This window comes from Oncorhynchus keta, chromosome 15 (genome assembly GCF_023373465.1).
Source record: "Oncorhynchus keta strain PuntledgeMale-10-30-2019 chromosome 15, Oket_V2, whole genome shotgun sequence".
In the NCBI taxonomy this organism is placed as follows: domain Eukaryota; kingdom Metazoa; phylum Chordata; class Actinopteri; order Salmoniformes; family Salmonidae; genus Oncorhynchus; species Oncorhynchus keta.
The window spans coordinates 33,013,663-33,033,567 of NC_068435.1; the positions used below are offsets into that span (position 1 = coordinate 33,013,663).

The 19,905-nt window shown below is 44.2% G+C and overlaps 1 protein-coding gene across 3 annotated transcripts in view; it reads left to right on the forward strand.

The window, feature by feature from the left end:
• The window catches only part of LOC118394804 (arf-GAP with GTPase, ANK repeat and PH domain-containing protein 3-like), a 231,845-nt gene that overhangs the window by 76,859 nt on the left and 135,081 nt on the right, over positions 1 to 19,905 (forward strand). The window contains exon 1 of one of the 3 annotated variants that reach the window (XM_035788366.2): positions 16,065 to 18,608. The exons of 1 other annotated variant lie outside the window; for it this stretch is intronic. In XM_035788366.2, the coding sequence (XP_035644259.1) occupies positions 16,883 to 18,608 (1,726 nt within the window). In that variant the 5' untranslated portion in view covers positions 16,065 to 16,882. Of the gene's footprint in view, positions 1 to 16,064; positions 18,609 to 19,905 lie in introns of those variants that run through there. One more of the 3 variants, XM_035788367.2, reaches the window with a different exon arrangement.

Below are 19,905 nucleotides of genomic sequence, written 5' to 3' on the forward strand. Positions count from 1 at the left end.
TATACATGTGTCCTTCCTAACTCAGTTGCTGGAGAGGAAGGAAACCGCTCAGGGATTTCACCATGAAGCTAATGGTGACTTTAAGACAGTTAGTTACAGAGTTGAATGGATGTGATCGGAGAAGACTGAGGATGGATCAACAACATTGTAGTAACTCCACATTACTAATCTAATTGACAGAGTGAAAAGGAAGCCTTCACAAAATAAATACAATATATTTTAAAACTTGCATCCTGTTTGCAACAAGGCACAAAAGTAATTCTGCAAAAAATGTGGCAAATTAATTAACTTTTTAATTAAGTTTTGTGTTTGGGGCAAATACAATCCAACACATTACTGAATACCACTCCCCATATTTTCAAGCATAGTGGTGGCTGCATCATGTTATGGGTATGCTTGTAATTGTTAACCTTAACTGAGGAGTTTTACAGAATACAAAATAAATGGAATTGAGCCAAGCACAGGCAAAATCCTAGACAAAAACCTGGTTCAGTCTGCTTTCCACCAGACACTGGGAGATGAATTCCCCTTTTAGCAGGACAAATCTACACTAGAGGTGATTATCAAGAAGACAGTGAATGTTCCTGAGTGGACAAGTTACATTTTTGACTTAAATCTACGGCAAAACCTAAAAATGGTTGTCTAGCAATTTGAGCTTGAAGAATTTTGAAAAGAATAATGGACAAATGTTCCACAATCCAGGTGTGCAAAGCTCTTAGACTTACTTAGATACTTATTTATCTTGCTCCTTTGCACCCCAGTATCTCTACTTGCACATTCATCTTCTGCACATTTTACCATTCCAGTGTTTAATTGCTATATTGTAATTACTTCGCCACCATGGCCTATTTATTGCCTTTACCTCTCTTATCCAACCTCATTTGCACATGGTGTATATAGATTTTTCTACTGTATTATTGACTGTATGTTTGTTTATTCCATGTGTAACTCTGTGTTGTTGTATGTGTCGAACTGCTTTGCTTGATCTTGGCCAGGTTGCAGTTGCAAATGAGAACTCGTTCTCAACTAGCCTACCTGGTTAAATAAAGGTGTTCTCAACTAGCCTACCTGGTTAAATAAAGGTGTTCTCAACTAGCCTACCTGGTTAAATAAAGGTGTTCTCAACTAGCCTACCTGGTTAAATAAAGGTGTTCTCAACTAGCCTACCTGGTTAAATAAAGGTGTTCTCAACTAGCCTACCTGGTTAAATAAAGGTGAAATTAAACAAATATAAATAAAAAAGATAGCTATAAACACTGCTAAAGGTGCTTATACTAAGTATTGACTCAGGGTTGTGAATACTTGTACATTTCATTTTCAATACATTTTGCAAAAATGTCTGAAAACAGGTGTTTGCTTTGTCATTATGGGGTATTGTGTGTAGTTGGGTGATACTTTTTTTTGTACTGATTTTGAATTCAGGCTGTATCACAAATGTAGAATAAGTCAAGGGGTATGAATACTTTCTGAAGGCACTGTAAAATCACCTCACTACCTGCTCACCCTCTGGCTTCTCTTCTATTGTCTTCTATTGTCTTCTATCTTCTATTGTCGTCATGACTCTCAAGTGCAAACTGGCTGCATGCTCTAGATTCTCATCCTTGGCAGAGCAGAGCTACCTAGACTGTTAAAGGGTGGGCTTATGTAACAAGAACAGAAGCCTTTGAACAGTGTCTCAAGCAGCAGAGTTGCCCTAGAAGAAGACTGGATCCAACAGCAGTCAGAGGGATGTGACTGCCCTCTGGTGGTGAGATGTACTGCTCCCGTCTGGCATTTCACATGGTAGAGAGCGAGAGGGCCATAATGAGTTTTTATATAACTATTTAATTAGACCTGTGCTGAATTAAATGCAGGAGATGCTATTTCCCTGAAGATAGCCCAAAGCCCTCAAGTTGGTTCAAAGTGAAAACTGTCTTCCTTCAGAGAGGGACATTTTATTTGACAGATTCCATAATTTAATTGAAGGTACAGTTTGCAGAGTGTATATATACATTCATTTTAGGGAGTTAGTTTGCCAGACTAATACTGTCTTTTACTTCTATTTCATTGGTAATTGAAATTCATTTGGCGGTCTAAACATTCATCCCCTAGGCCTAACATAGTTATTAAGAACAAAATGAGATGCTGTGCATGATGATGCATGTCTTGAATTTTTTTGTACTTTATTACTTATTTGTATTACTTTTGAAGTAAGTCTACACTTTCTAGAGTTTTCTCATTCCCTCTACCACCACCACTTTTAATACTGACAAAAGCATTGCTGTTGGTAATGATAACGCTTAACAATATACAGTGGCTTGTGAAAGTATTCACCCCCTTGGCATTTTTCCTATTTTATTGCCTTACAACCTGGAATTAAAATATATTTTTTGGGTAGAGTTGTACCATTTGATTTACACAACATGCTTAGCACTTTGAAGATGCAAAATATTATTTATTGTGAAACGAACAAGAAATAAGACAAACTGAAAACTTGAGCGTGCGTAACTATTCACCCCGCAAAGTCAATACTTTGTAGAGCCAACTTTTACAGCAATTACAGCTACAAGTCTCTTGGGGTATGTCTCTATAAGTTTGTCACATCTTTAAGTCACACCACAGATTCTCAATTTGATTGAGGTCTGGGCTTTGACTAGGCCATTTCAAAACATTTAATGTGTCCCCTTAAACCACTCGAGTGTTGCTTTAGCAGCATGCTTAGGGTCATTGTCCTGCTGGAAGGTGAACCTCCATCCCAGTCTCAAATCTCTGGACAACAGAAGCCAGTTTCCCTCAAGAATTTCCCTATATTTTCCCCCATCCATCATTCCTTCAATTCTGACCAGTTTCCCAGTCCCTGCTGATGAAATGTGTTCAGTCAATAAGAATTCAACCCCTTTGTTACGGAAAGCCTGAATAAGTTTAGGAGAAAAATGTGTTTGACAAGTCACATAATGTCTGCAATATTTGTATTTAACATGAAAGACTACCTCATCTCTCCACACATACAATTATCTGTAGGTTCCTCAGACGAGCAGTGAATTTCAAACACAGATTCAACTACAGAGACCAGGAAGGTTTTCCAATGATTTGCAAAGAAGGGCACCTATTGGTAGATGGATAGAAGAAGAAAAAAAACATTGAATATCCCTTTGAGCGTGGTGAAGTTATTAATTGTGCTTTGGATGGTCTATCAATACACCCAGTCACTACGAAGATATATGTGTCCTTCCTAACTCAGTTGCTGGAGAGGAAGGAAACCGCTCAGGGATTTCACCATGAAGCTAATGGTGACTTTAAGACAGTTACAGAGTTGAATGGATGTGATCGGAGAACTGAGGATGGATCAACAACATTGTAGTAACTCCACATTACTAACCTAATTGACAGAGTGAAAAGGAAGCCAACACAAAATACATTTCAAAACTTGCACCCTGTTTGCAACAAGGCACTAAAGTAATACTTCAAAAAAGAATTGCAAAGTAATTAACTTTTTGTCCTGAATACAATGTGTTGTGTTTGGGGCAAATACAATCCAACACATTACTGAGTACCACTCTCCATATTTTCAAGCATAGTGGTGGCTGCATCATTTTATGGGGATGCTTGTAATTTTTAAGGACTGAGGAGTTTTACAGGATACAAAATAAATGGAATTGAGCCAAGCACAGGCAACAGGTTTCCCTCAAGAATTTCCCTGAATTTAGCACCATCCATCATCCTTCCATTCTGACCAGTTTCCCACCCAGTCCCTGCTGATGAAAAACATCCACGCAGCATGATGCTGCCACCACCATGCTTCACTGTGGGGATAGTGTTCTCGAGGTGATGAGAGGTGTTGGGTTTGCGCCAGACATAGTGTTTTCCTTGATGGCAAAAAAGCTACATTTTAGTCTCATCTGACCAGAGTACCATCTTCCATATGTTTGGGGAGTCTCTTTTGGCAAACACCAAACATGTTTATTTATTTTTTTCTTCAAGCAATGGCTTTTTTCTGGCCTCTCTTCCGTAAAGCCCAGCTCTGTGGAGTGTATGGCTTAAAGTGGTCCTATGGACAGATACTCCAATCTCCGCTGTGGAGTTTTGCAGTTCCTTCAGGGTTATCTTTGGTCTCTTTGTTGCCTTTCTGATTAATGCCCTCATGGCCTGGTCTGTGAGTTTTGATGGGCGGCCCTCTCTTGGCAGGTTTGTTGTGGTGCCATATTCTTTCCATGTTTAAATAATGGATTTAAATGGTGCTCCATGGGATGTTCAAAGTGTCAGATTTTTTATTTATTTATAACCCAACCTCGGTCTGTAATTCTTCACAACTTTGTCCGTGACCTGTTTGGAGAGTTCCTTGGTCTTCGTGGTGCCCCTTGCTTTGTGACACAGGAGCGATGGAGAGAATTAGGCAAACATGTATGCATAACAAAAGCTTTACCTTGGTAACCTTAAGCATGAAACATGGATAATCTGAGTGCCTATAGATTGCCTATAAGTACTTGTCACAGTCTCGGATGTGATCATACATTGTAACTCTCTTACTTTGTGTTTTTAAAGAAATGACTGTCCAGCCGACGATCCCAGTAGGTTGGTGTTTATTCTGACGATAGACTCAAGGAAGCACATTAGATGTGCAGGACAACAGTGTGTTGATGGCTGGAGATTCATGATTCGTTGCTTGCATGTCAATATCAGACTGGGGATTTAGTCATCAAACAACAATGACGAAAACTGTTCAAAATACAATAAATGTAAGTACGTGACGACAGACACAAGGAAGCACAATAGATGTGCAGGATAACAGTATGTTATAATGGCTGTAGATTTGTTGATTTGTCTGTTAGCATGGAAATAACTGAATTAGCAGGGAGCTAATGCAACAATTACAATTAGAGCATACTAGCTATCTCGCTCATACAGCAATAACATACAAAAGCACACCCCAGGATGCCCTCGATATCTAACAGGCGCCATACACATACGATCTCCCGCTATCTGCAAGCATGACCAATGGCATAACACCCTCACTGATATGTACAGTGCCTTGCGAAAGTATTCGGCCCCCTTGAACTTTGCGACCTTTTGCCACATTTCAGGCTTCAAACATAAAGATATAAAACTGTCTTTTTTTGTGAAGAATCAACAACAAGTGGGACACAATCATGAAGTGGAACGACATTTATTGGATATTTTAAACTTTTATCAAATCAAAAACTGAAAAATTGGGCGTGCAAAATTATTCAGCCCCCTTAAGTTAATACTTTGTAGCGCCACCTTTTGCTGCGATTACAGCTGTAAGTCGCTTGGGGTATGTCTCTATCAGTTTTGCACATCGAGAGACTGAATTTTTTCCCATTCCTCCTTGCAAAACAGCTCGAGCTCAATGAGGTTGGATGGAGAGCATTTGAACAGCAGTTTTCAGTTCTTTCCACAGATTCTTGATTGGATTCAGGTCTGGACTTTGACTTGGCCATTCTAACACCTGGATATGTTTATTTTTGAACCATTCCATTGTAGATTTTGCTTTATGTTTTGGATCATTGTCTTGTTGGAAGACAAATCTCCGTCCCAGTCTCAGGTCTTTTGCAGACTCCATCAGGTTTTCTTCCAGAATGGTCCTGTATTTGGCTCCATCCATCTTCCCATCAATTTTAACCATCTTCCCTGTCCCTGCTGAAGAAAAGCAGGCCCAAACCATGATGCTGCCACCACCATGTTTGACAGTGGGGATGGTGTGTTCAGGTGATGAGCTGTGTTGCTTTTACGCCAAACATAACGTTTTGCATTGTTGCCAAAAAGTTCCATTTTGGTTTCATCTGACCAGAGCACCTTCTTCCACATGTTTGGTGTGTCTCCCAGGTGGCTTGTGGCAAACTTTAAACGACACTTTTTATGGATATCTTTAAGAAATGGCTTTCTTCTTGCCACTCTTCCATAAAGGCCAGATTTGTGCAATATACGACTGATTGTTGTCCTATGGACAGAGTCTCCCACCTCAGCTGTAGATCTCTGCAGTTCATCCAGAGTGATCATGGGCCTCTTGGCTGCATCTCTGATCAGTCTTCTCCTTGTATGAGCTGAAAGTTTAGAGGGACGGCCAGGTCTTGGTAGATTTGCAGTGGTCTGATACTCCTTCCATTTCAATATTATCGCTTGCACAGTGCTCCTTGGGATGTTTAAAGCTTGGGAAATCTTTTTGTATCCAATTCCGGCTTTAAACTTCTTCACGACAGTATCTCGGACCTGCCTGGTGTGTTCCTTGTTCTTCATGATGCTCTCTGCGCTTCTAACGGACCTCTGAGACTATCACAGTGCAGGTGCATTTATACGGAGACTTGATTACACACAGGTGGATTGTATTTATCATCATTAGTCATTTAGGTCAACATTGGATCATTCAGAGATCCTCACTGAACTTCTGGAGAGAGTTTGCTGCACTGAAAGTAAAGGGGCTGAATAATTTTGCACGCCCAATTTTTCAGTTTTTGATTTGTTAAAAAAGTTTGAAATATCCAATAAATGTCGTTCCACTTCATGATTGTGTCCCACTTGTTGTTGATTCTTCACAAAAAAATACAGTTTTATATCTTTATGTTTGAAGCCTGAAATGTGGCAAAAGGTCGCAAAGTTCAAGGGGGCCGAATACTTTCGTAAGGCACTGTAAATTCAAGCAGCCAATAGGAATACATACTGTAAACATTGAATACATATTTCTGCAGTGTCAAGTGGAAACATAACTAACCCTGTTACAATTGGAAACATAACTAACCCTGTTACACTAGAACAAAAGACGTACCTGCTGTGTACCGTCCTGGTACCAAAGAAACCGCCGTTTCTACTTATTTTTGACGTCTAAGTTTTGCGCTTGAAAAATGTTTGCGTGATAATGTGCACTAGCTTATTAGGTAGCTCGCTATCTAACTTTTAGCTTTCTAACTGAGCAAGGCAGTCACACTTCATATGAAACTAGTGGAACAGTAATAAGTGCTGAACAATGCACACACAGCACAAAATACTTTACCAAGCTATCCATCATTAAATCACAATGGATACGTTTTCATGAAGCAGCTGCCTGCAACTGGCTGCCGAGAGTCGATGCAGTGTCTTTACTTTCCCTAGCTAGCATAACAGCCAACTGGTGAATCATGCTAACAATTTATCTAACATTAGCCAGCTAGCTAAAAATGTATATGGGCTATATAAAAGATTATAGATAGTGAATTCAATTTTCTTTGTCGTCTAGCTAGCTAGTTATCTAGCTGTGGCCATCTGGCTAGTATCAACAAGGGCCTTTCTACTATGGTGGGTCAACATGGCCATACTCATATTCGTTATAATATCTGACAATTGATAATCACGATACTCATGATCGGGGAAAAATATTTAATGCTTTAAAATGCCCAAGTAGATGTTGGAAAAATACCTACAGTGCATTCAGAAAGTTCTCACACCCCCTCCCCTTTTCCACATTTTGTTACGTTACAGCCTTATACTAAAATAGATTCATAAAACATTTTCCACAGTCTACACAAAATAATGAACATTTTAAACACATTTTACCCCATAATGACGAAGGGAAAACAGCTTTTTAGAAATGTTTGCAAACATATTAACAATAAATAAACAGAAGCACATTATTTATATAAGTATTCAGACCCTTTGCTATGAGACTTGAGATTGAGTTCAGGTGCATCCTGTTTCCATTGATCATTCTTGATGTTTCTACAAATTGATTGGAGTCCACCTGTGGTCAATTCAATTGATTGGACATGATTTGGAAAGGCACACCTGTCTATATAAGGTCCCACAGTTGACAGTGCATGTCAGAGCAAAAACCAAGCCATGAGGTCGAAGGAATTGTCCGTAGAGCTCTGAGGCAGGATTGTGTCGAGGCACAGCATTGAAGGTCCCCAAGAACACAGTGGCCTCCATCATTCTTAAATGTAAGAAATTTGGAACCACCAAGACTCTTCCTAGAGCTGGCCACACAGCCAAACTGAGCAATCAGGGGAGACGGGCCTTGGTCAGAGAGGTGGCCAAGAACCCGATGGTCACTCTGACAGAGTTCCTCTGTGGAGATGGGACAATCTTCCAGAAGGACAACCATCTCTGCAGCACTCCACCAATCAGGCCTTTATGGTAGAGTGGCTAGACGGAAGCTCCTCAGTTAAAGGCACATGACAACCTGCATCTAAAGGACTCTCAGACCACAATAAACAAGATTCTCTGGTCTGATGAAACAAAGATTGAACTCTTTGGCCTGAGTGCCAAGTGTCATGTCTGGAGGAAACCTAGCACCACCCCTACAGTGAAGCATGGTGGTGGCAGCATCATGCTGTGGGGATGTTTTTCAGTGGCAAGCTGAACAGAGTACAGAGAGATCCTTGATGAAAACCTGCTCCAGAGCGCTCAGAACTTCAGACTGGGCGATGGTTCACCTTCCAACAGAACAACAACCCTAAGCACACAGCCAAGACAATACAGGAGTGGCTTCGGGACAAGTCTCTGAATGTCCTTGAGTGGCCCAGCCAGAGCCCAGACTTGACCTCGATCGAACATCTCTGGAGAGACCTGAAAATAGGTGTGCCGCGACGCTCCCCATCCAACATGACATAGCTTGACAGGATCTGCAGAGAAGAATGGGAGAAACTCCCCACGTACAGGTGTGCCAAGCTCTTGGAGCATCATAACCAAAAAGACTTAAGGCTGTAATCCCTGCCAAAGATGCTCCAACAAAGCACTGAGTAAACGTTCTGAATACTTTTTTTTAAATGGTGATATTCCAGTTTTTTTTAATGGTATGTGTGTGTGTGTGTGTGTGTAGGTAAGTAAAGAAATAAAACAACAGTAAAAAGACATTTGAAAAAAGAGTAGCAAGGCTATTTACAGACACCTGTTAGTCAGGCTTATTGAGGTAGTATGTACATGTGGGTATGGTTAAATGGACTATGCATATATGATGAACAGAGAGTAGCAGAAGCATAAAAAGAGGGGTTGGCGGGTGGTGGGACACAATGCAGATAGCCCGGTTAGCCAATGTGCGGGAGCACTGGTTGGTCGGCCCAATTGAGGTAGTATGTACATGGATGTATGGTTAAAGTGACTGCATATAAGATTAACAGAGAGTAGCAGCAGCGTAAAAGAGGGGTTGTTGGGGGGGCACACAATGCAAATAGTCCAGGTAACCATTTGGTTACCTGTTCAGGAGTCTTATGGCTTGGGGGTAAAAACTGTTGAGAAGCCTTTTTGTCCTAGACCTGGCACTCCGATACCGCTTGCCATGCGGTAGTAGAGAGAACAGTCTATGACTTGGGTGGCTGGGGTCTTTGACAATTTTTAGGGCCTTCCTATGACACCGCCTTGTGTAGAGGTCCTGGATGGCAGGCAGCTTTGCCCCAGTGATGTACTGGGCCGTATGCACTACCCTCTGAAGTGCCTTGCGGTCAGAGGCCGAGCAATTGCCGTACCAGGCAGTGATGCAACCGGTCAGGATGCTCTCGATGTTGCAGCTGTAGAACCTTTTGAGGATCTCAGGACCCATGCCAAATTTTTTTACTTTTCCTGAGGGGGAATAGGCTTTGTCGTGCCCTCTTCACGACTGTCAAACTAATTTGTTGTTGATGTGGACACCAAGGAATTTGAAGCTCTCAACCTGCTGCACTACAACCCTGTCGATGAGAATGGGGACGTGCTCGGTGCTCCTTTTCCTGTAGTCCACAATCATCTCCTTAGTCTTGGTTACGTTGAGGGAATTCTGGCACCACCCGGCCAGGTCTCTGACCTCCTCCCTATAGGCTGTCTCACCGTTGTCGGTGATCAGGCCTACCACTGTTGTGTCGTCAGCAAACTTAATGATGGTGTTGGAGTCGTGCCTGGCCATGCAGTCGTGGGTGAACAGGGAGTACAGGAGGGGACTGAGCACGCACCCCTGGGGAGCTCCAGTGTTGAGGATCAGCGTGGCAAATGTGTTGTTACCTCCCCTCACCTACCTGATCCAGTTGCAGAGGGAGGTGTTTAGTCCCAGGTTCCTTAGCTTGGTGATGAGCTTTGAGGGTACTATGGTGTTGAACGCTGAGCTGTTGTGAATGAACAGCATTCTCACATAGGTGTTCCTTTTGTCCAGGTGGGAAAGGGCAATGTGGAGTGCAATAGAGTTTGCATCATCTGTGGATCTGTTTGGGCGTATGCAAATTGGAGTGGGTCTAGGGTTTCTGGGATAATGTATTTTGATGTGAGTCATTACCAGCCTTTCAAAGCATTTCATGGCTACGGACGTGAGTGCTACGGGTCTGTAGTCATTTTGGAAGCGAGCATAGAAGTGATTTAGCTCGTCTGGTAGGCTCGTGTCACTGGGCAGCTTGCGGCTGTGCTTCCCTTTGTAGTCTTAATAGTTTGCAAGCCCTGCCACGCCGACGAGCGTCGGAGCTGGTGTAGTATGATTTCAATCTTAGTCCTGTATTGATGCTTTGCCTGTTTGATGGTTCGTCGCAGGGCATAGCGGGATTTCTTGTAAGCTTCCGGGTTAGAGTCAGGAATCAGGAGGATAGAGTTGTGGTCGGATCTACCAAATGGAGGGTGAAGGAGATCTTGGGCAAATGCCAACTTTAATGGCCACTGGCACACTGGAGAAGTGTGCTCTTCACGGATGAATCTCAGTTTCAACTGCACTGCGTTGTATGGCTTTGTGTGGGCGAGGGATTTGCTGGGATGTCAAGGTTGTGATCAGAGCGCCCCATGGTGGCGGTGAGGTTATCGTATGGGCAGGCATAAGCAACAAACACAATTACATTTTATCAATGGCAATTTGAATGCACAGAAATACAGTGATGAGCTCCTGAGGCCCATTGACGTGCCATTCATCCGCCGCATGTTTCAGCACGGCCCCATGTCGCAAGGATCTGTACACAATTCATTGAAGTTGAAAATGTCAAAGTTCTTCCATGGCCTGCATGCTCACCAGACATGTCACCCATTGAGCATGTTTGGGATGCTCAGGATCGACGTGTACGACAGCGTGTTCCAGTTCCTGCCAATATCCAGCAACTTTGCACAGCCATTGAAGGGGAGTGGAACAACATTCCACAATCAACAAACAGCCTGATCAACTCTATACAAAGTAGATGTGTCACGCTGCAAGAGGCAAATGGTGGTCACACAAAATACTGACTGGTTTTCTGATCCACCTTTTTTTTGAAGGTGTCTGTGACCAACAGATGCATATTTGTATTGCCAGTCATGTGAAATCCAGAGACTAGGTGTAACGGTTTTCTTGAGTTGAAGGAGAGGCGGACCAAAATGCAGCGTGGTTTCTATTCATGGTTCTTTAATAAATACTCAACACATGAACAAACTAACAAAACAAGAAACATGAAAACACAAAACAATAAACATGAAAACCCAAAACAGCCCTATCTGGTGCAAACACAGAGACAGGAACAATCACCCACCAAAACCCAACACCAAACAGGCTACCTAAATATGGTTCCCAATCAGAGACAATGACTAACACCTGCCTCTGATTGAGAACCACATCAGGCCAAACATAGAAATAGACAAACTAGACATGTAACAGAATGCCCACTCAGATCACACCCTGACCAAACAAAACATAGAAACATACAAAGCAAACTATGGTCAGGGTGTGACACGAGGGTCTAATGAATTTATTTCAATTGACTGATTTCCTTTTATGAACTGTGAACCTCAGTAAAATCTTTGAAATTGTTGTGTTTTATATTTTTGTTCGGTGTATGAAGCAAGGGTACAGAGAAATACTGCTTCACTCTATCCAATCATACCAGCAAGATCGTTTTAATTTTATTTAACCAGGCAAGTCAGTTAATAACAGATATTCTTTCACAACCAGCCAAACCCGGACGACACTCGGCCAATTGTGTGCCGCCCTATGGGACTCCCAATCACGGCTGGTTGTGATACAGCCTGGATTTGAACCATTGTGTCTGTAGTGATGCCTCGAACACTGAGATGCAGTGCCTTAGACCGCTGCGCCACGTACAGCCCACCCTTCTCTTTACAGACAGGAAAACTATCCAGTTGAGTTATTTAGACCACGCAGCACCTCTCTTGACTGGCTAACATGAGAAAGATGCGCGCTGGCATTTGAAAATCCTGTTTTTTTCCCGATCACGGTTAATTCTAAAAAATACTGTAAAAAATACGATCATAATCGTATCCAGAAAACTGCCCATATCCGTTACGATACTCGTTTTGACTCGTTTTGACTGACTACTTGGCAGGCACACCTCTACTTTCTACAGAAATAGCAACATTTGCGCAGCTAGCTAGCTAACATTGACTACACCATAAAGCAACACACACAGACATGCTTTGCCAAACTACGCTACCGCCACCTTCTGGTTTGGAGTATTTTAACAAGGCTGAGTGGCTGACGACTTCATGGTCTTTGCTGCGTGAACACCGAGATTGACTGCCAACACTCTGTTTAGAGGGGTTTTAGTTCTGTCGGCAGGCAAGCGTTTGCGTCCTACAGGTTTGACAGTCCTACAGGTGTGTCTGAGCTATTATACACTGTAGACATCATAATAGCTAGGTTTACATCCAATTTACAACAGATTTTCATGCAAAAAGTTTAAAATCTGCATAAAACAATATGCACATTTTCCACCAAAGATGTGTTTCCATCGAACAGACTTTTTGCGGATAAAAGTCTGTGCGTGATGTAGTGCACATAAAAATAACTTCTGCCACTAAATTCCCATGTACCGAAAGAAAAATACAAGTTAAATGGGTTTCCATCACATTTTCAACTCTAATGAAATGTTGGGTTATATATAGCAAAGAAGAATGTTGGGTTATATATAGCAAATGTGCCCACTCTGGTCTTGGCGCTTTAACCAACAGTTCTCAGACACAGTGCAGGTAGGCTACTTACATTTTGAGATTATTATGGAGAACAGTGATGTAATTAGTATTTGTCAAGCGGCAGCCAAGCATCGATCATCATGTCACCAGATTAAGACCTTCGATATTTATTGGAAAAGAGCATCAAGCTCGTCGCCTTGCAGATTCACCACCCTGTGAAGTTCAGAATGTATTTAGTCTGTAGTTTAATAAACTGCTTTCCCGTGTCATTGTTTGACTTCAAGGTTACCTCGATACGATGGTTATTATATCAATATTTGCACATAAAGGCACTTCTACCTCCATTTCCTGCGTAATTAATTTTACCTACACAAAAATATCCCACCATGTCGAACAAATTTGTTTGTTGGCGTTTATAAAATTGTTTCCATCAGCCTGGTCACAACTTTATTGTCATGCGTCAGGTAATTCTTCCACATGAATAGGTTGGATGGATACGTGGTTAGTGACTAGGACAAATGACACACACACACACACACACACACACAGACTCTCATTGAAAAACCCCAGACATGGCCGGTCTGTCAAGAGTTACAGGACTGGGGCTACAGGATGTGTGTAGCAGCACTCTGTCTACAACGTGAGAGAGAAGAGCGAGAAACACACAACACAGCTTGTCCTCTTTTGCCATGAGGGTATGGACAAAGAATGAGAGATCCTATGGCTGACCAGAGCTTATTAATGGATGTCCATTCTGGCCATGGGGCAAAGGATTAGCCTAATAATCCAATCAGAGTGTTGTTTTAGGTATAGGCCCTATAGACCCCTCCTCCTCAGCTCAGCGGATTACCAGGAGGAGGAAACGGATCCGAGTTCCATCACCTGATGCATGGTTGTCGTCTTCCTGACCAGGTCAGTGTGTTAGGATACAACTCAGCCCAGCCACAACACTTCAGAGCTGTCTGCCACGAAGTCTACCGCGACTACATCAGACACAGGACCAGGGCAATTACTATCTTTTGGATCCAGAGTTTGTCTCCAGTGGAAGTTGAAATAGAAACCTGAGAGGAAAGAGAGAGAATATGAAATAAAATAGGGAAAAAGAAACAAGACGATGATGGAAAATAGGAGCTGGGTTGTCAGTCATTTTGAAGCGTGAGGGTGGGAAGGTGAATTTGTATGGCTCGGTTGTGGCTTGTGGGCCCTTTGCTCCGCTAGGAGCGGAAGGACTAAGACAAGGAAGTGAAGTCGTGCCCCTTGAAAGTCTGGGACAATGATGCTGTGTTTCGGGGGCCGCAGACGGAACAGGCACCACCACATCCACTGGAGTGAAGAGGACTGTCTACTGGCTAATGAGACGCAGGTTATTTCCAACCCTGCCTACCTGGACACAGGTAACAGAAACCTGTACACGACACGCTGCGCAGCAGCAGGTTAGCAGATCGCTATGACTAACAGCTGAGCTGAAGCAGCAAGCTCTCAAAGCAGTTGTTATCTGGAGTATGAATCTATTTGCTAGCTATTATGTGAGCAGTGTTTTCATTCAATTTGCTTCTGACCATTTTATGAACATTTACATTGTGCTTTTGTGAGGATATTTTTGCAAAATCAGAAAACCTTTGGCTTGTTTCGTATTTGAGAAACCTGTCTGAAAGGCGGTATCCACAACCCAGACTTCCTGGAAATATGCTTGGGAGGTCTTGAAGGGGCCCTTCACCACATAACAATAAACTGTACCAGACAATGGCATGACGGTGTATGAGATGACCGTGACCATTGTACTGTATGATTGTGAGTACATCCACCACTTCTTCCACACTATTTCTCATACTCCGTTTCTTCTCACGTTATGCAATAAAGACACTTGCTAACACCTAGATGGAGAAATAGTTTTCATGTTAGGTATAAAGTCACCTTTTGTCAAAAATAGGCTATTACTAGTTTGAACACCAGTAGTGCAACTGTTTGAGAACATGTTTTGAATCCTTCAAGGGCCTCGTGTTTTTCTGTATAGAGAATAGTTGGTTGTTTGCCCTTCGAATGATTCAGTTGACACATGATGTCTGGGTGCTGTTTTGCAGTCAGTCAGATATAATCTGTACAGATGTCCTGTCGGAGTCTTGGCCTCATACAACCCCGGTTCTCTACATGTGCTCTGATGACTAATTACTATAGTATTTTACAACAGCATGTTCACATAATGTTGTTACTAGTATAATTGCAATGTAACTACAAAAAAGGTATAAAAGCAACTAAAGAGTTACCATAATATATTCAGTGTTTTTGGTGCCATGTATGGATTTTTTAGAAAGAATTCTCAAGGTGTGTTCCAAAATCAGGTACCTTATTTTTGCAGTTCTAGCCTACTTATAAAGGGGCTTCATCTAAAGTGAGGCTATTTTCTAGTGGCCCTCAACAGTATGTTTCACTCTGTAACCCCAAGATAAGAATATTGAATTTGTACCGTGCCGTTATTGACTGGTTCCCATTTGATTGGCTAAGCCTAATTGAACACCAAAAGCTCTGCCAAAGCAGAATGTAGAGCTGGAATGTGGCAAATTAATCAGTGAAATGACATTAAAATAACAAGTTTATTGCAACCAATCTGTTACTAACAATGACTTACGAGCTATTAAATTGTTCCCCTCAAAAGGTTAATTTACTTCGTCAGATATGGCCCCAGAAAAACAGATTTGGGATTATTATTAGTTTGTTTTCATACAAATGTCGTCACTAACTAAGTCTTTCAGTAATTAACAAAACTGTAAAAAATAAAATGCCCCCTGCCATAAAATGTATCTACATTTAGCGCTGTCGAGTTAGGTGACTGTGATTCATCTTGCTTTCACACAATTAGGCTACTCTGCCTTGAGCTTTCCTAGTGTTTGTTTTTTACAGTGAGAGCTACAGAACATTTTTTCCCCTAATCTTGCCCTTTAAAGCTATCCGACCCACCTGTGTGCGACCCATGTAGTCTGCCTTTGGCGGACCCTAGGATTAGCAGTGCTTTAAGTAGCCTCTAAAACCTGGATATATGGATGCTGTGTGCCGGGAATTCACTGGTACTTCCACTCCCTGTTTCTCCTCCTCCTCTCGTGAGCCATGGGAAAATCTCAGCCTTTTTTTCCCGTGTCCCCTCTCCCCGTTTATTTGGTTGTAGAGAACTTGATGGAAAGTGAGACTGGGCGAGCGAATTGGAGACGGGGGAAGGTAGAGAGAGGCAGAGAGGGAAAGACTGAGAGGGAGGGAGGCCGAGAGAGGCCCTGGAGACACAGTTCTCTTTCATAGCAGTTTGCTCCCTCTTCCCTGGATCCTATTCCTACTGTTCACCGTCGTCCATTTTAATCTGTTGGGGCTGAAATGCCTCTAGAGATCCCGAGGGGAATCTCGGTTCAGGGAGTCAGTGTGCTTTAATGCTGAGCGACGACCCCGTTTGGATCCGGTCCTTGTTTTCCAACTGTCCCGAGGGGTAGGGAGGCTACTGGAAAGTTCAAACAGACATACTCCCTCAAGCTATGTGCAGCAGGCAAGGGCTCGGAGATGAAGAGTTTTGTCTGCGCCGGTCGGCAGAAAAGGGATTGCTCATAACTCACAACTTGCCAAGGAGAGGATGTCTCAGTTTTTCAAATTTTGCTCAAGGCCTCGCAGGTATGACCAACATGCATTTGGTTGTTCCAAGGCAAACACTGGAAGGGGTGTTTTAGCTGTTGCTCACCCTCACGTCGGACAGGTACAAGTGGAACAAAGTAGAAATGAGGAGAGAGTGCAGCCAGTGACCCACTGTCCTGCAGCCTGTTGCGGTGCTGCTGTTGAATGCGGAATATAAGGCACTAGGGTTATGCAGGTGGCACAGAAGCTTTGCTCAGGCTTGGTTGACTTATTATTATTATTTTTTTCATGTCAAAGGTTAAGGATTATGCCTGGGGTTGGAATGCAGCCTGGAAGTGAGGGACTCGGAGAGCAACAGTAAACACCACCACACTGGGGAGAGGAGTGTGAGTGCACATGCGTGTGTGTTTCAATTGGGCTAGATTGTGCAGGCCTGTGTGTGTGTGGGGGAGTGCAGGGCCGTGCCATGCTACTACTGAGCAGTCAGGCAACGGAGCGGACTATCCCCGGGGCCACAAGTAAAGCTGTCACAGCCCACCAGTCAGGAGGAGGTAAGACCGCGGTGGACCACATTTCTGTCATCCTGAATGGAACTCTGGGCCGTGAGGAGGTGGGTTCGAGGTCGGTGGCGGGCCAGGTCGCCCGATATGCCGCACTAGAGCAAAGTCATCCTGCAGCCGGGAGCACTAGGGCACGACAGCACGCGCTGCAGGGGGAGGAGGGACGCTTCAGCCTGGGCAGGATACGGCAGGATCTTGGCAGGTGGCCCTCCCTGAGCCACACAGGCAGAGTGGAGAGGAGGAGGGAGGATGCAGTGCAGGAGGAGGAGGAGGTAGAGAAGGAGGATGGGGGGGAAATGACAACGGACCGGTTTCTCCAACTACAACAGCCCTCCAATAACTCAGCAGCTCCAGCAGCAGCCCAACCTTCTCAGTCAGACTGGGAGACTACAGCGGTAGAAGTAGAGGTAGATACAGCCACAGCAGCTCCAGAGCAACAGAAGACCCAGGTAGAAACCCAGGGACAGGACATTTCTCCCCAGTACGAAGGGTCTCTCCTTGGGCATAATGGTGGTGTTCTGGCCGGCGGTGGCCGTCTACCCCGGGCAGTGCTCCGCAGGAAGCCATCCCAAGACAGTGCTGCGCCAGACAGCAGGAGGGTGGTGAGCATGTATGGAGCCCCAGCCTGGCAGCAACGAGGCTCGCTAAGTGACCAGGACAGAACAGACAAACCCAGGAGGCCCAGGAGTGTGTGCATGCTGGGAGGCCCCAACCTCAACCCTGCCCTGTTGCAGCCTGGGTCCCACAGGTCCCACTCCCAGCAGAGCTCCAGAAGGGTGGCTACAGGATCTCTGGACGGTCCCCCCCAGCATTGCTGGACCAGGAGGGCAGAACTGCGGGCGGTGGACGGCCTCAAGCCGGGGGTGCTCCCTCAGCGGACAGTGGCTGAGGAGAAGGTGGTCCCCAGGGTCCGGCAGCAGACCTGGAAACAGAGACCAGTCAGTATGACAATGTTGGAGCTGAGGAAGAAGGCCTCTGGGTCTCAGGACGAGCTGGATAGCCATAGGGGAAGCCAGGTTAGAGGTCTGTTCGGCCGCTGGAGGATCTTTGGCCGACCAGCCCAGGACAAGGAGAAGGATAAGGAGGGAGCCCGAGCCCCAGGTTCCAAGCCCGCCAGCAGGCTGGACGTCCCCAAGAAGACCCTGAGCTCCTTACGCCGGAGTCTCAGTTTGCGGATCAGGAGGAACCGGCCGCGGGGGAGAGTGGAAATATCCGAAGTGACGGCAGAGGAACGCTCACGCACTAAAAGTATCGGGCAAGAGACATCTCTCCCCTCACGGCCCTTCTCCTACCTCACCGGGAGGTCCCTGCCACCCCCTTACGAGAGGGACAATGATGGAGGGATGCAGAACATTCAGTACCACAGCCAGGGCAAGGTCAAGGTGATGGAGGTGCCCCTCTACCCAGCCAGACTGTCCTCCACTAAACCAGCCCATGAAGAGCCCAGCGTGTGGCAGCTCATAGCCAGCCGCTTTAGGAGGAAGGAGCAGCAACAACCGCCCAACGGTAAATGTAAACTCCAGCCCCAACCCCTGAGCAAAGAGACTGGCAAATATCCCCTGGCTGGGAATAAAAAGCCTCAGTTAGTTTCCATAGAGACTCTGGCAGGCGTCGACTGCAGCAAAGGTCAAGGTAAGATTCCCTGTAAGATTGATGAATATATTCCCCAGCACTTATTGCCCCGAGTTCTGTACAGCCCTCCCCCCCCCCAACCACTCTGTGAAAAAAGTTCCCTTTTTATAGTTCAACAAGAACAGGGGTATGGTGCTCTTAGGAAAAAGGGCAAATTGAAAACACATGGAAGGGAAAGTTTAGGATGAGGTGGCATTTCAAGGCTTCGGGCCCCAGAGGTTAGAAACCATTCCTCTTTTAGCTTTTGCGTTTTGTTCATGTACTTTTCCCTCCACGCATTCCGTTTCAAATGCAGTTGTGTTCTTATTTGGCTAGTAATTACTGAAGACTTTTTTGCATCACAGAGTGTATGCATGTCATTTGGATTACTTCTACCGAGAGAGATGAGGGTCTTGCGTGTTCTGCTTTAAGTTAATTAGCTGTTTGGTTAGTAACAGTATGGGTGGTTGGTACTGTACTATACAGTCTGCTCCAGAATCTCTGTTTCCCAGAGACCGAGCCAGTTGGTAATGCATGTCCTAGCTAATGCCGCTGGCCTCGTAGGGATACAGCTAAAAGCAGGAGGCATTCAAATGGTCAACGGTGGTGACGTGCCATTGAGATGCTTTTGGCAGCCAACCAGGGCTAAAATTAGGAGGGCTTTACACACTGTAATGGTGGGGAACTGAGAGAGCGACATCTTAAGCACTGTGTTGAGCTAGCCCAAATCAAATCAGGTTTTATTTGTCACATGCGCCGAATACAACAGGTGTAGGTGTACCTTACCGTGAAATGCTTACTTACAAGCCTTGACCAATGCAGTTCAAGAAATAGAGTTAAGAAAATATTTTTTTAAATAAACTAAAGTAAAGAAATGTAATAAAAATCTAAAAGTAACACAAGAAAACTACATAACAATAATGAGGCTATATACAGGGGGTACCGGTACTGAGTCGATGTGCGTGGGTACAGGTTAGTTGAGGTAATTTGTGAAGTGACTATGCATAGATGGTAAACAGCGAGTAGTAGCAGTGTAAATAGTCAATATAAATTGTCCGGGTGGCCATTTGATGAATTGTTCAGAATCTTACGGCTTGGGGGTAGAAGCTGTTAAGGAGCCTTTTGGACCTAGACTTGGCACTCCGGTACCGCTTGCCTTGCGGTAGGAGAGATTACAGTCTATGACTTGGGTGACTGGAGTCTTTGACAATTTTTTGGGCCTTCCTCTGACACCGCCTGGTATATAGATCCTGGATGTCAGGTAGCTTGGCCCCAGTGATGTACTGGGCTGTACACACTACCCTCTGTACGGTCAGAT